The 14,987-nt window shown below is 32.9% G+C and overlaps 1 protein-coding gene across 2 annotated transcripts; it reads left to right on the top strand.

Moving 5' to 3' along the window:
• The first annotated feature begins 4,554 nt into the window (after positions 1–4,554).
• On the top strand, positions 4,555–7,924 carry LOC100259624 (receptor-like protein 7). Of its 2 annotated transcripts, XM_059741306.1 has the most exons (2): positions 4,555–4,660; positions 4,779–7,924. In XM_059741306.1, exon 2 carries the CDS (start codon positions 5,220–5,222, stop codon positions 7,662–7,664), a length of 2,445 nt encoding a protein of 814 aa, XP_059597289.1. In that variant the 5' UTR covers positions 4,555–4,660; positions 4,779–5,219; the 3' UTR covers positions 7,665–7,924. The 2 variants fall into 2 exon arrangements, with proteins under 2 accessions (XP_059597289.1, XP_059597288.1); XM_059741305.1 differs by having other exon boundaries at positions 4,573–7,924.
• Positions 7,925–14,987: the final 7,063 nt, after the last annotated feature.

Here is a 14,987-nt window from a genome sequence, read left to right as displayed (position 1 = left end):
TTAGTAATATATGAATGATATTTTTTTTGTTAAGAAATAATGATAAAATATAGATATTAATATTTTAATAAAGGTATAAATTATATTTTTTATTGAAAATGAAATTGGTTAAAATATTTTATTTCTAATGAATTAGAGAAGTAAGTATAATTCACTTTTTTTAAACATATGTCAATGAACTAAATTTTTTATTTTATGTACACAATTACTCTCTTAATGGCCAATAGATACTCTTTGTCCAAAAATTTAATTGTATTTTCCTTCAAACTTTACATGACCCAAATAGAGTATAAACTCTAAGCATCTTCCTTTGCGGTGATGTTTAACATTGATCTATGAAGAATATATGTTTATTTCAATTAAATTTAGCTCTTTAATTTCTTTATTTAATAGAAAAAATAAGCAATAGTCTTGTTAAATCTAATTACCTTCAAAGATCCTTAAAGCGTAATTGGTTGCAGAAGTAACCATTTAGGTTATGCTTCAAAAGAATTTATGTTGCACATTATTTTATATGTGGGTGTAAGTTATATGGGAAATTCAAAGCTCTGTTATTTTTTATTAAGGCTATGTTTGGTTTTAAAAACGCATTAAAAGAAAAGAAAAAATTCCGAGGAAAATAATTTTCTTATATTTGGTTTTATCATCAAAAATAGAAATAAATTCATATATGATTAAAATTAGTTAAAAATGTATAAAAAAAAAATAGAAGAGTAAACATAAATTAAATGAGTTTGAAATAGTATATAAAAATAATTTATTACTTTGAAATCAATTTTTTTAATAAAAAAAAATCATTTCTTAATTATTTTCTTTCCTTTACATTTTCCTTTAAAGTTTTCAGGAATCAAACATAGCCAAATTTTTCTAAAATAGTGGAAGCCTAGAAAACCTTATCCCATAAAGTGACGAAAACACACAAATTTATAAAAGGCCCTAAATTATTTATTTATTTATTTTTACGTTATATATGTCCCATCCCATGAATATTTCTATATGGGAGTTGGTTGATGGACAACTCTTATATTTTAGTCACTAAGAGAGAGACAAAACTAACAGAGTTAGAGTTATTTTTCATAATTAATAGTCCACTTAAATCACCTATCATGGGTAAGTTTATTTCAAAATTACAAAATTTTAAAATGAAGTGCTTAAAAAATAAGAATTGAGTGCGTATGGTAGGGATCTACATGCCTTAGACCTTGTTAAGCAATTGTTGTTGAAAACAATTTCATGTTCTTCAGAATATATAAATTTAAAAAAAATAGAAAAATATGTCAATACAACAAAAAATAGAAAATATGATATTTTCATAAAATATTTTTTAGTTATTTTTAAAAATTAATTATATAAATATAGAGAATGTTTAACAAATAAAGCACTATAAATAAAAGTTATTTTTAAAATATATTTAAAAACATAGAAAACAAATTAAAACAATTTCTTTAAGTTTCTAAAGTCTTTTCGACAAAACATCAATTTTAAAAAATTGTTCTTCAAAAATGTTTTTGAAAACGCTTCCGACATGGAGCTTAACTTGAATAATTGCAGAATTGTTATAATCTCTATTTCCATTCTCATAACTTTAATTTTATCTTCGACCTTTTTATTTCTTTAATAATCTAGGTAGTATTTTTTATTCATATCAAATAATCTATCCCATGTTATTGCCTATCAATGGAAAAAGAGATGAAATTATTAAGAGAACTCCCGTGAAAAGTATAGGGTTGCCTTGCTTTCTATACTAGAATAGATCAGATATATAGCATGAACTAGGACGTAGAACTAGAAACTCCAAATAGGCATACCTCCATTTCTGCATTGGAATTTCGGTGGGATGTGTAGTCATTAGATTAGCCTTTTGCATGTGTCAAGAAATTAAGTAAAAATATCCTTACCTTAATCTTTTTTATAATTTGAAAAGCGAAGAGAAGGGGGTAATGTTATTCATCATTTTATAAATCTTCTTTCCAGAAACTTTAGAGTAAGGATATAACATACACAAATCTTTTGGATATGAAGTAAATGGGAATTTTTATTTCATCAGTTCAACATATATTTTTTTATCAACCAGATGATTTTGTTTAAAAAATGAAAAAAAAAATGACTTTGTTTATCAACCAGATGCTGAAGTCCTTTGTCATAGAACACAAATGAGAACGTATCCATGACATATCATGGATTAACAGTTGAATCATTTACTCAACAGGATTTTCCCTTCCCCAAATATACTATGGTATTGCAAGTTTCTCATTTGAAATAAAGACAAGAACTTTAATTTCTAAGAACCAATTATGCATAAAACTAATTAAATAGTTAGGAGCAAATAACAAATCATTTCCATTACATAAAATATGCAACATTTTTTTAAGTTATCAAATGATAAGTCTTTTATTTATTTAAAGAACTATATAGGAGAAGCTTTCCCTTTTTCTCTCTCAGGTAATCTTTATCAATTAATTCTTCCATTTGAATGATATCAGTATGTGATACATTTGTTCTCACTAATATATTGGCACTTCTTTTCTTTTGTACTCTTCACAAAGTAGTTATTCTTTTCAATCCAATTATGAGGTAGGTTTCATGTAATTTCCTTTGATAAAAAATATCACGAGGAATGGAGGCCAAATTAATATGGAATGCTTGTGACAAGTGCAAAGGTTGCATTTATTTCTATGGCAGCATACTTCCCTTTTCCATGTTAGGCCTACAACAGGATGTGGACATGTTTACTTTGACCTTTGCAAAGTCATTTGTGCCTATCTTGGCATTCAGCACTAAGCTCTTTAATGGGGTTGGTGTTGGAAAGGGATATATCTTAGCTCACCACTTAAACTAATTATGGTTCTTCAATTCCATAAATCTTGCTGGGTGGCTTGGTGTAACTATGCCCATGTCTTCCTTTTTCTTGACTAGCTAGCTCAATTTTGGGGGGGACTTAGGGACAGGGGTTGACTCAAATGAGGGCATATTCTACTTTGATTTTTAGAAGTGTTGGACATTAGCAATCCTTAGACATGAGTGGATCGCTTGATAATGCGTGTACCAAATGCCAAGACAAGCACAAAGACTTTTGGCAAGTGTGAGAGAAAATAGATAAAGGAGGGTAAGATCGTAGAAATTGAATGTGTTGCTTTGTTAATGTTTTTCTCTTCTTTTTCTTTCTTAGTTGATGGGTAAGAAGTTTCACGGTGTTAATATATGAAATGTAGACCTTTATGATTTCAATATTAGCAGTAAATATAACTTACTTCCCTTTGCTGTGGAATATGGGGTCTAATCTCAGAAAAAAAAAAAAAAAATAGTTTCATTTTAAGTCTTCTGTTTTCACTAATTTGAGGTTTGGCTGCTTTCCGTTTTCTCCGGTTTGAGGTTTGGTTGGTTGCAGTAGTAACAACCATAATTCTTGTTTAACATACCTTTTAAATTACAAACTATACGAAAGACATTTTCTTTTGATAGGAAAAATAATAATAAATATTTAGGTTATGTTTGGTTCCCGGAAAATACTAAGGAAAGAAAAAAAAAATACAAAGGAAAATGATTTTTTCATGTTTGGTTGTCCTATGAAAAATATAAAAGAAAATCAAATATAATTAAAACTAATTAAAAACTTATGTATTTTAAAATTATTTAATCTTTATATTGATGAGTTAAAATAAATAAAATGAGTTTGAAGTAAAAAATAAAAATAACTTATCAACTTTTAATTCATTTTTTATTTTCCTTCACTTTTTCTTTCCTTCTATTTTTCTTTTGTATTTTCTTTCCCTTGCATTTTCCCTCAAATTTTCTGAGAACCAAACATAAGAACTATGAAATGTTCAGGAATCGAGCATGCAGAAAATGTTCAGGAAAATTGTAAGATAAGAAAATGTTCAGGAAAATGGTTTCTTATGTTTGATTTCACTATGAAAAACCTAAAAGAAAATCAAATAGGGTTATTTGATTAGAAGGGTCATTGAGAACCCAATTTTTTGAAATATAATTAACCTTTCATCATTTTTTGATCTTATTTTGATAAAAATGTCTTCATTCTCTTTTTATAAAAGTAACTTTTTATTATAAAACTTATGTGTAAATGCTTGAAATAATAAAAAGGAATTTACGTAAAAAAAAAATGGATTGATTTTCAAGTAAAAACATGAAAAGAGTTAGATTTACAAATTTGAGGATTATTTCATTGTTTTTAACCAATTAATTCACTCAAATATAATTAAAATTAGCTAAAAATTTATGTATTTTTTAATTGTTTAATCTTCATACAATAGAGGAAAATAAATAAAATAAGTTTAAAAAAGTATTTAAAAATAAGTTATTGGTTTCAAATCTTTTTTTTTTCTCTATTTTCTTTTTTCACATTTTCTCTCAAATCTTTTGGAATCAAACACAACCTAAAAGGATAGGAGATAAAGTAACAAGATTCAGAAACCAGGAGTCAATTACAAGAGTAATCACTTTATCACATAAAAAATAAAAAAGAAGGAAAAAGAAAGAAAAGACTACTTAGACTTTGAAATGTGCCTTCCAGCTCCACTAAAGACTTGAGGGACAGGTCTATATTATGGCATAACAGGGCCTTCTTCATCACTTCGGAAAAGCACTTTAGTCCTATCTATAAAAGCTCATCATTCGATCCCTAGTTTATTCAAGAGTAGTGGTAAAGAGAGTGAATTAGAATCATGGGGTCAATTTTGTATCTCTTCATCTTGATGCGCTTTCTCGCTTTACTCTCATCATTTCATCTAATTGTTACTAATTCTTCCTCATCTGTGCAGCAGCCACTGTGCCATGATAATGAGAGCTCTGCCTTGCTTCAGTTCAAGCAGAGCTTTTTGATTGATGAATATGCTTCTGAAGATTCTTATGCTTATCCAAAAGTTGCAACATGGAAATCCCATGGAGAGGGAAGTGATTGCTGCTCATGGGATGGTGTTGAGTGTGACAGGGAGACTGGTCATGTCATCGGCCTTCATCTTGCCAGCAGTTGTCTCTATGGTTCTATCAACTCCAGCAGCACCCTCTTCAGCCTTGTTCATCTCCGGAGGCTTGACCTTTCTGATAATGATTTCAATTACTCTGAGATCCCACATGGAGTCAGTCAGCTTTCAAGGCTTAGAAGTCTAAACCTCTCGGATTCTCAATTCTCGGGCCAAATCCCATCGGAAGTACTCTTAGCACTGTCTAAATTGGTATTCCTTGATCTCTCGGGAAACCCAATGTTGCAGCTTCAAAAACATGGCTTGAGAAATCTGGTTCAAAACTTGACCCTCTTCAAGAAACTTCATCTAAGCCAGGTGAACATTTCTTCAACAATACCTCATGCGTTGGCAAATTTATCTTCATTGACATCTCTCCGTCTCAGAGAATGTGGATTGCATGGTGAATTCCCAAAGAAAATTCTTCAGCTACCAAGCCTACAATTTCTTAGTTTGAGGTACAATCCAAATCTGAACATTTATTTCCCTGAATTTCAGGAAACCAGTCCCCTAAAAGTTTTGTATCTTGCTGGTACAAGTTATTCGGGCGAGCTACCAGCTTCAATGGGGAAGCTTAGTTCTTTGTCTGAATTGGATATCAGCTCATGCAATTTCACAGGATTGGTCCCATCTTCACTTGGTCACCTTACCCAGCTGTCTTATTTAGACCTTTCATATAACTTTTTTAGTGGTCCAATTCCTTCTTTCTTGGCAAATCTTACCACTCTCACTTATTTATCACTTACTTCAAATAATTTCAGTGCTGGGACCCTTGCTTGGCTTGGTGAACAAACAAAACTCACTATTTTGTATCTCGACCAAATAAATTTAAATGGTGAAATCCCATCCTCTCTTGTAAACATGAGTGAACTAACTATTTTGAATCTTTCAAAGAATCAATTGATTGGTCAGATCCCATCTTGGCTCATGAACCTCACCCAATTGACCGAATTATATCTTCAGGAAAACAAATTAGAAGGTCCTATCCCAAGTTCATTATTTGAACTAGTAAATCTTCAATATCTTTATCTACATTCCAATTATTTGACTGGAACAGTGGAACTCCACATGTTATCAAACCTCAAAAATCTCACTGATCTGCAATTATCATACAACAGGATATCCTTGCTCAGTTACACCAGTACCAATGCTACTCTCCCTAAATTCAAGCTTTTAGGATTGGCTTCATGCAACTTAACTGAGTTTCCTGATTTCTTGCAGAACCAACAAGAATTGGAGGTTCTCATCCTTTCTACTAACAAAATCCATGGTCCAATTCCAAAGTGGATGTGGAACATAAGCAAAGAAACCCTAGAGGCTCTGTTCCTTTCTAACAACTTCCTTTCAGGCTTTAGCCAAGTTCCAGATGTTCTTCCATGGTCCAGGATGAGCATTTTGGAACTTAGTTCTAACATGCTTCAGGGATCACTTCCAGTTCCTCCATCATCAACCGTTGAATATTCAGTCTCTAGAAATAGACTGGCTGGAGAAATTCCATCTTTGATCTGCAACCTGACTTCTCTTAGTTTGCTTGATTTGTCTGGTAACAACTTAAGTGGCAGTATCCCTCAATGCTTCACCAAACTTAGCTCTTCATTGTCTATACTCAATCTCAGACGCAACAACTTGAATGGCCCCATTCCTCAAACATGCACCAACACAAGCAATTTGAGGATGATCGACTTAAGTGAGAATCAATTACAAGGGCAAATACCAAAATCATTGGCCAGTTGCATGATGCTTGAGGAGCTTGTTCTTGGAAACAATCTGATCAACGATATTTTCCCTTTCTGGTTGGGATCTCTTCCGAGGTTACAGGTCCTCATTTTGCGATTCAACAGATTCCATGGTGCAATAGGGAGCCCCAAAACTAACTTTGAGTTTTCCAAGCTGCGCATCATTGACCTCTCTTACAATGGTTTTACAGGTAATTTGCCTTCAGAATACCTCAAAAATTGGGATGCAATGAGAATCGTGGATGCAGAAAATTTGACCTATATCCAAGTGGATGAGGAATTTGAAGTTCCACAATATTCATGGGAAGAACCATACCCGTTCTCAACAACAATGACGAACAAAGGCATGACAAGAGAATATGAGCTGATCCCTGATATATTAATAGCCATTGATCTTTCAAGCAACCGGTTCCATGGAGAGATTCCAGAATCCATTGGGAATCCCAATGGGCTTCGCTGGCTCAATCTTTCCAACAATGCACTTATTGGCGCCATCCCCACATCTTTAGCAAACTTGACCCTGCTGGAGGCGCTGGACCTTTCTCAGAACAAGCTGTCGAGAGAGATACCTCAACAACTAGTGCAACTCACTTTCCTTGCATTCTTCAATGTGTCTCACAATCATCTTACAGGGCCTATACCACAAGGAAAACAATTTGCAACATTTTCAAGGGCTTCCTTTGATGGGAACCCAGGATTGTGTGGAAGTCCTTTGTCAAGGGCATGTGGAAGTTCTGAGCAATCACCACCAACACCTTCATCCTCCAAACAAGGTTCAACTAGTGAATTTGATTGGAAATTTGTATTAATGGGATGTGGAAGTGGGCTAGTAATCGGAGTTTCAATTGGGTACTGCTTAACCTCATGGAAACATGAATGGTTCGTAAAAACCTTTGGAAAGCAACATACAAAATGGACAAGGAAAGAAAGAAGGGGACACAGAGGCTGAATTTATCCAACTCAAATTTCCTTGATAGATTTCTTAATCTATGTATATTGCTTGCATTATCGGACTTCTTTCTTCATTTCTTTTTCCTTGTTAGTCATGGTGTTACTCCAACTTGTGTTTTTGTCGACGAATTGATGTAAAAATTGCTTGGATTTCTTAATTATATGTAGTGTAGCAATGCAACTTGATTATGGTTTGTATTGAACCGTAGACTGAAGGTGTTAGTCTCATCACTTCTTTTATAATTCTTTCTTCTTTTTATAGAGTTGGGCACTTACATACTAGAAGTACTATCACTAGCTTGCATGTATTAGATTCTTTTACTTATTTCGTATTAAAAAAGGAAAAAGGCAAAATGAAAGTTGCCTTGCATTGGACTTAAGCTATTTAATGGGAAGTTAAGTAGTAGTATGAGTCCCTTGAGGCTATTGTACTTGCAAACCTTCTTGCCGTTGGCTGAGTGAAACTATGCTTTGGGTTGATCTACATCAACCTTAGAACTTGTGTGTTTGGGTCAACTATGGTATTGTGCAAGTCTTTCATTTGAAATAAAAGCAAAAACTTCAATCTCTAAGCACCTAACCATAAAATAGAAAATTCAAGGGAGATATGGAATTTTTTTTAAGTAAATAAAATGAGGAGCCTTCTATTTGTCTCCATAGGAGAAGCTTTATTTTATTTTTTTTTCTCTAGCTTTCAAGGCTAATCCTAGTGTGTTACCACCACCCTTTTCAACCTTTGAACAAGATTCCCTTGGTGTATTTGGATGGAAAATGACATTGATGGGGTTATGAAAACTTTTGGAACGTGACAACCTAAATGGGCAATGAAGGAAACAAAGAGACATAGATATCAAGGCTCTATTTGGGAATTGTTCTCGAAAATAGTTTTGAAAAACACTGTTATATGATGTTTTTAAATACAAAAATTTGTTTAGAAACCTCAAATGTTCTTAATCTATTTTCTATATTTTTTATTTTTTTTAAATAACTTTTATTTGGAATACTTTAGTTTTAATCACTCTATATTTATATAATTATTTTTTTTTAAAGTATTCAAAAAATAATTGAAAATAACTAAAAAATATTTTCTAAAGATAAGATATTTTTGGTTTTTAAGATTATAAACTATTTTCTATTTTCTAATTATCAAACATGTTTTCTTTTTTTCTTTTTTTCTAAAAAACAACAAATGTTTTTAAAAAACTAGTTGTCAAGCATGCCTTAAATCATCCAACCACAATTTTCTTTAGAAATTTAAATCCATGTGTTTCTTGTACTTCCTTATTTCCTTTTCCACTTTTTTTTCTTTTTATTCTACTATTGTTTGATTTCTCTCTTTTTTTCTTCTTGAAACTTCATGTTTTGTTGAGTAATGAGATGATAGAGGTTTGTGGTTTGTAATAAACTACAAATACTAGTTTTATTGCTTTATTTACCTTTTCTTTCTCTTATCTAGTGGGGTGTAGCAACCAGAAGTCTGGAAATTTATATACCTTGTATTTATTATATTGTTCCATTTATTTGTTGAAGTCTTTTGTCGTTCTCTTCCTGTCATCATGACTCCAAATGGAGATAGCTTCATTTGGAGTTTTTCATAGAAGGCTCAACATTTCGTCCATTTAGAGTTTTTTGGTTGAATAAAAAAAGTAAAAATATTTGGGTTTGATAACAAGTTCATTTTAGTTATGTTAGTTTACATTAACAGATTACTTTTAGCTTAATAGGAAAAGCCAAAATATTTGGCTTTTTCTATTCAGCCAAAAAATAAACACCACAGTAAAGTATGACACTTTTTTTTCCCTTTCTCCGACCTTTTCTTTCATGCTCTTCACGAAGCAGTAATCTTTTTCACTCCAATTAATTATTTGATGAGTTTCATGCAATTGCCTTTGATAAGATATTTGACGAGAAATAAAGGCAAATTAATCAAGGAACACTTGTGAGACAAGTGCAGGAGTTGCCTTTCCATAGTAGTATAATTCCCTTTCCATATTAGACTTGCAACAAGATGTGAAAAACGTTTTACTTTGCTCTTTTCAAAGTTTATTTGTCTGTGTCTTGGCATTTGACACGAAGCTCTTTAATAGGGTTCGTTTTGGAAAAGGATGTATCTTAGCCAACCACATGAATTGAAAATAGCTTTTCAATTCTATAAAGCTTGGTGGAGGACTTGGTATATCTACTCTTTTGTCTTCCTTTTTGAAGCATTGACCATTAGTGATCCTTAGGCATGAGTGGAGTCCTTGATAATGCATGTACCAAAGGCAAGACATGCCAAGAAGCAGATAAATAAAGAAAGGAGAGTATGAGAGAACACTAAAGACTTTGAGATGTACAAATGGAAAGCTTGTTTTAGACTTTGGTCAATTCTAGACTCCCCATCCTGCCCCTTTTGGTCGATTCTCCCCTTCATCCTCCTCAAGAGATACAAAATTTTCTCTTCAAACCCTTCTGTCGACATACCAAGGCATCGATTGATGATTACTACTCAAAAAGTACTCTTTTATAGCTTGAAACTAACTGTTTTAAACACTTTTGAGTAGTAGTTAATACATTTTAACTCAATTGGCACATTAAGGAACCTAACAAGGGTTATTAATCAGTTTTTGGCAAGTTTTGGTGTTTTTGGTAGCTATTTGATCATTGAAACAAGCCAAGAATGAGGGAGAATTTTGTGAAATCCATGGCAATGCGAGTTAAAGCTCAAATACATGAAGAATCCAAGTTTTAGAGCACTTCATAGCCTTTTTCCAAGCCAATCAGAGATGTAAGGAAGAAAACCAGAGAAAGAAATCCAACAACTAGCATTTTCGCATGGTTGGGTGAAATTTCGCACACCATGCAAAATCTTCCTGTGCATCGACTCCGTTAGATTTTTATCTCAAGATATTTTGTGTAATTTGCTATTTTCTCCTTGTAATCAACTTAGATATTTTCTTATATATCTTTTTATATATTCGGTGTGTGTAACATCTTTTGAGAGACACACACAAGGATGTAATCAAAGAACACTTGTAAAAATTCTAGTAGTAAGAAATATACAGAGCTTTTGCTCTATCTTTCCTTCTCATTTTGTTTTCACTTTTCTTTTTAGCCAAACAACCTCTAAGGATGATTTCTCGGAGGATGAGTGGCTAAGTTTTACATTTCTTGGAGTGATGGAAGCTAGGTGAAGGACCCGAATGCAAAGACGGGAGTTGTCCTTGCTTTAAATGAAAGTAGTTGTTAACCATTAATGGTTTTTATTTCAAGGTTTAGCTTTAAATCCCTTAAAATCACCTTGAATGGCCAATACTTGGTAAGCTTTTCGGATTCTATGAATGCTTATTGCTAGATCTATGGGTGTCTATTAGTTATCATTTAAGGTGGTTTAAGGTGAGGGTCTTTAGTGTTTGAAGCCATTAATGGGAAGCAGCTATCATTTTCCATGGACCCTTTGGATCAAATCTTAATTGCTAAATACAAACCGGTTCGGGAGATAACCATCCTTTATGTTATTCTCCCCAACGCGAGGAAAAGATTCGGAATCTCCCCATTTGCCTAAGGAACCAGATCCTAGTGACCTAAAGCTCCAAGAGACCTTTTCTTTGTAGTTAACTTCACTTATTGTTTTTGCTTAACTTAAAATCAATCTTTGCAACCACAATTTCATTTTCTTTAAAAGCTAATTTTCATAAGGAAAAACACCATTTTATTTCATGCACTAAAGTCAATTGTACGATGAAAACTCATCCCTGTGGACGATCCTAGAGCCACTATACCATGTTAGCTATACTACCCTAGTGTAAGGTGATTTGGGTTTTATAAATTTTGTTGGTAACACCCATTTGGGCCAGAATCAAATGGCATGACTGCAATGGGGACGAATCAACTGAACTTCGAGAAATAACTAGAGTTCCACTCTTCATCCTGCCCTTTTCAAACCCTTCGTGATCGATTGACTTTGGTTCCAAGTTTTAATTTTTATTGTGGATTTTGACTAATTTTTATTGATTATCCATGATTTCAAGTTTCGTTTTTTTAGGTGGATTGATCTTAAATTTAAGAGTTTGATTGATTATGTCAATTATCATTGTTTCAATTCTAGGTTCCAATTGTATTTAGTTTGATTGGTATTAGACTTAAGAGTTTGACTGAATCTCATCTTAGTCTATTGGTTCTAAAATTTTTGTTTTTACTTTGATCAATCCCATATAATTTATTTTATGCTTCAAAGTCATTAATATTAGTTCTTGATTAATCCTATTTGAATATGTGAGTGTTTTAGTGGAATTCAATGGCCTTGTAATTGAACTTTTGTGGATACTTTTTTTACAATGAGAATTAATGGTGAGTTAGTGGAGAAACAACAGCTATGTAATTCTTGGTTTAGAGGAGAAATAATGGAGAATTTTGGCTCCATTCTCACCACTTTAGTTTGCTTGGTTGTCAAAAATTTTACTTTGTGATTTTGTTTTCTTTTGTTTTGCTTGGTATTTTGTTTCTTATGTTTTGTTGTTTTCAAATTAATTTCTTTTATTTTAAAATAAAATACTTTTCTCAAAAGATCCCTTTGAAAATCTATTTTAAAAAATTCATCTCAAGTCCTTAGAATCAAAATCTCATTTTCTTAAATAATATGCAACCATGTCTTGACCGGTTCGCATCTTTCTTAGTTTTCAATAAAAGTTATGGTTTTGACTAAGACTCGAATCCAAGCTTGTGGTCCCAAACAAATGGGATAATTCTAAGCTAGATTTGTGTATATCAATTGGGGAATTGGTGGAACCCCTACATAAAATCATTTTTTCAAAACTCTTCTTTGCTGCCAGTTTCCACTCAATCACTGGACCTTTCGCTTTAAAATCCGTTTCAACAACTTCAGAATATTTTTAAAAAAATTTCCAAAACTAGTATGATTTTCCTCACTTCTTGAACTTGAATTTAAAATTTCTTTTGAGTTAGAAAGAAATTATGGAATAGAAGATATAAATGAGTTTTTAAGAGGGCTTTGTTTTCACCCAATTCTAGACACCCGAAGTATTTTTCTAAAAATAAAATAATATATGACTTTTTAAAAAAATTTCTTAATTCTAGACTTCTTGAAATTGATCTTAGACATATAAACTATTAAAAAATATGCATTTTTGAGGGAAATATGATTTTTCAAAATCATACCTACTGTGCATGATGGAATCTGGACACCTGATTAGTTAGAGTGTTTTAAAAATATTTTTGAGTACTCCCCAACCCTAGAATTATTTTTCCTGTGATATATACACCTTGAAAGATATGTGTGATTTTTTTGTACAATTTTATGTGATCACTTATTATTTTTTAAAAATTCATTTATGCATGTCACTATTTTTTTACCTAATCTGGATCTTCTGGAACTTTTGGGTGTCTTTGCTACAATCTATCATTTGAATGAGTGTTTGGTTTTTCGTATGTTCTTCTAGATGTGTAAGAGTTGTTTCCTAAAATTTTTTGTGATTAAACTCCACTCCAAGATATTTTTTTAGAAATTGCTTTTTGATGCTCCATTTTCTAATTGTATGCTGATGATCTTAAACTTTGCTTGAAATTGTTACTATTTTTGGAGTCATTCGACTTATCTTGGCTCAATTTTGGCTTTGGTACTGCATATTAGACGTAATGAATATGTTATATAATTTATACTTGTCCTAACCACTCTAGCATTTTTGGAGGAATCTTATAAATTATACATGCTATCCAGGTGCACTCTCTATCACTTACTTTTCGGAATTCTATGAACATGCATGTTGTTGTGAGCCTTATTTATGTTTGATTCCATCCTTAGGTGCCTAGATGTCAGTTCGATTTGCTTTGATTAAATACATGTTGTGTGCTATATTTCTGTGCTAACTTTAATGTCTTATCTTCCCAATAGGTAACCTGATCCTCGAACCAAGACTTGGGTTTTTCAAGACTTGCTTTTCCAAAACTATGGAGTCACTTCTTTAGGGTTTTCTTTCTTGTTTTATTTTCCCTTTTAAAATAAAATAAAATAAGTGGCAACTCCAACTTTTCCAAAACTAATATTTCACCAATAAGAATGAGTCTCGTCGATGAGTGAGGACACACGTGAAAAATGTGGGTCCACATTGGGATTGGTTATTCAACCCGCCCCTCCAAGTAAAAGGACCCTCCTACAAAGGAAAGTCCCTCAACTCCAAATCTTGTAACATTTCTGAAAATCTCCTCATTGATGCAAAAAGCCCTCCTCCCCTACTACGTTCCTCTAGAAATTTGATCATATTGAAATCCACACCTACACACCAAGGTTCACTCCATAAACCTCTTATTGACCCAAACTCTTCCCAAAAGTCCTCTCTATCCCTACTGCACACCGGACCATACACACTAGTAAACACCCACACAACCCCATTCCCACAGTTCTTAAAGCGGCACGAGATTGAGTATTCTCTTTCTTCCAAGTCAACCAACTCAAACACTCTGTTATCCCAAAACACCATAATGCCTCTAGTTGCACCTCTTGAATTGACTGCACTCCAGTTTAGATGTCTTCCCACCCCAAGACTACAAACAAGCCCCGTAGTCATTTCTTTAATTTTGGTTTCCTGCAAACAAACCACGTCCACCATTTAAGATCTTATCACTGACTTAATTATCTTTCTTTTATCTCTATCATTTGCCTCTCTCACATTCCAGGATAAAATTCTTATCTTCATTTGCACCCCAACATAGAAGCCCCTTCAGAAATACCTAAACTGGTATCAACCCTAGCTTTTTTATAGCTCACTGTCCACTCCAACTTCTTGAGTTCCCTACTAGATTTTGAAGACAGTAATTCCGTCTTTCTAGACGCCCCATTCTGCCCCTTTTGGTCAATTCTCCCCTTCATCTTCCTTAAGAGATACAAAATTTCCTCTTCAAACCTTTCTGTCAGTATACCAAGGCTTCAATTGAACTTTGCGAGACAGCTAAAGTTCCACCCTTCATCCCATACCCCCCTCCCCTCCCCACGCTCCCCCTTCCAATTGAAAGTCAGTCTTCTCCACTAATGGACTCGTAAAACCTGATCCAACCGGAACAATCGCTAACTTAGTCGCACCAACACTGCCAGCCGAACCCCAAGGAGGCTCTTTCCAACCATCGAGGACCAATAAATCTTTAGTCGGCGCTACTCATAGAGGATCCTAATCCCTCGCCCCTGCCACTGAGCCTGACCCACTGGATAAATTTTAAATATTTTAATCACGAATATTATTAAAAATATAAATTACTTACTAAATTATAAATATTTTTTCTAAATTATAAACTATTGGGATGTAATATTTATTTTTATTTTACATAAATA

This window comes from Vitis vinifera, chromosome 12 (genome assembly GCF_030704535.1).
Source record: "Vitis vinifera cultivar Pinot Noir 40024 chromosome 12, ASM3070453v1".
In the NCBI taxonomy this organism is placed as follows: Eukaryota; Viridiplantae; Streptophyta; class Magnoliopsida; order Vitales; family Vitaceae; genus Vitis; species Vitis vinifera.
The sequence above is the reverse complement of the archived record's forward strand: the minus strand, read 5'-3'. Positions and strand labels throughout refer to the sequence as shown.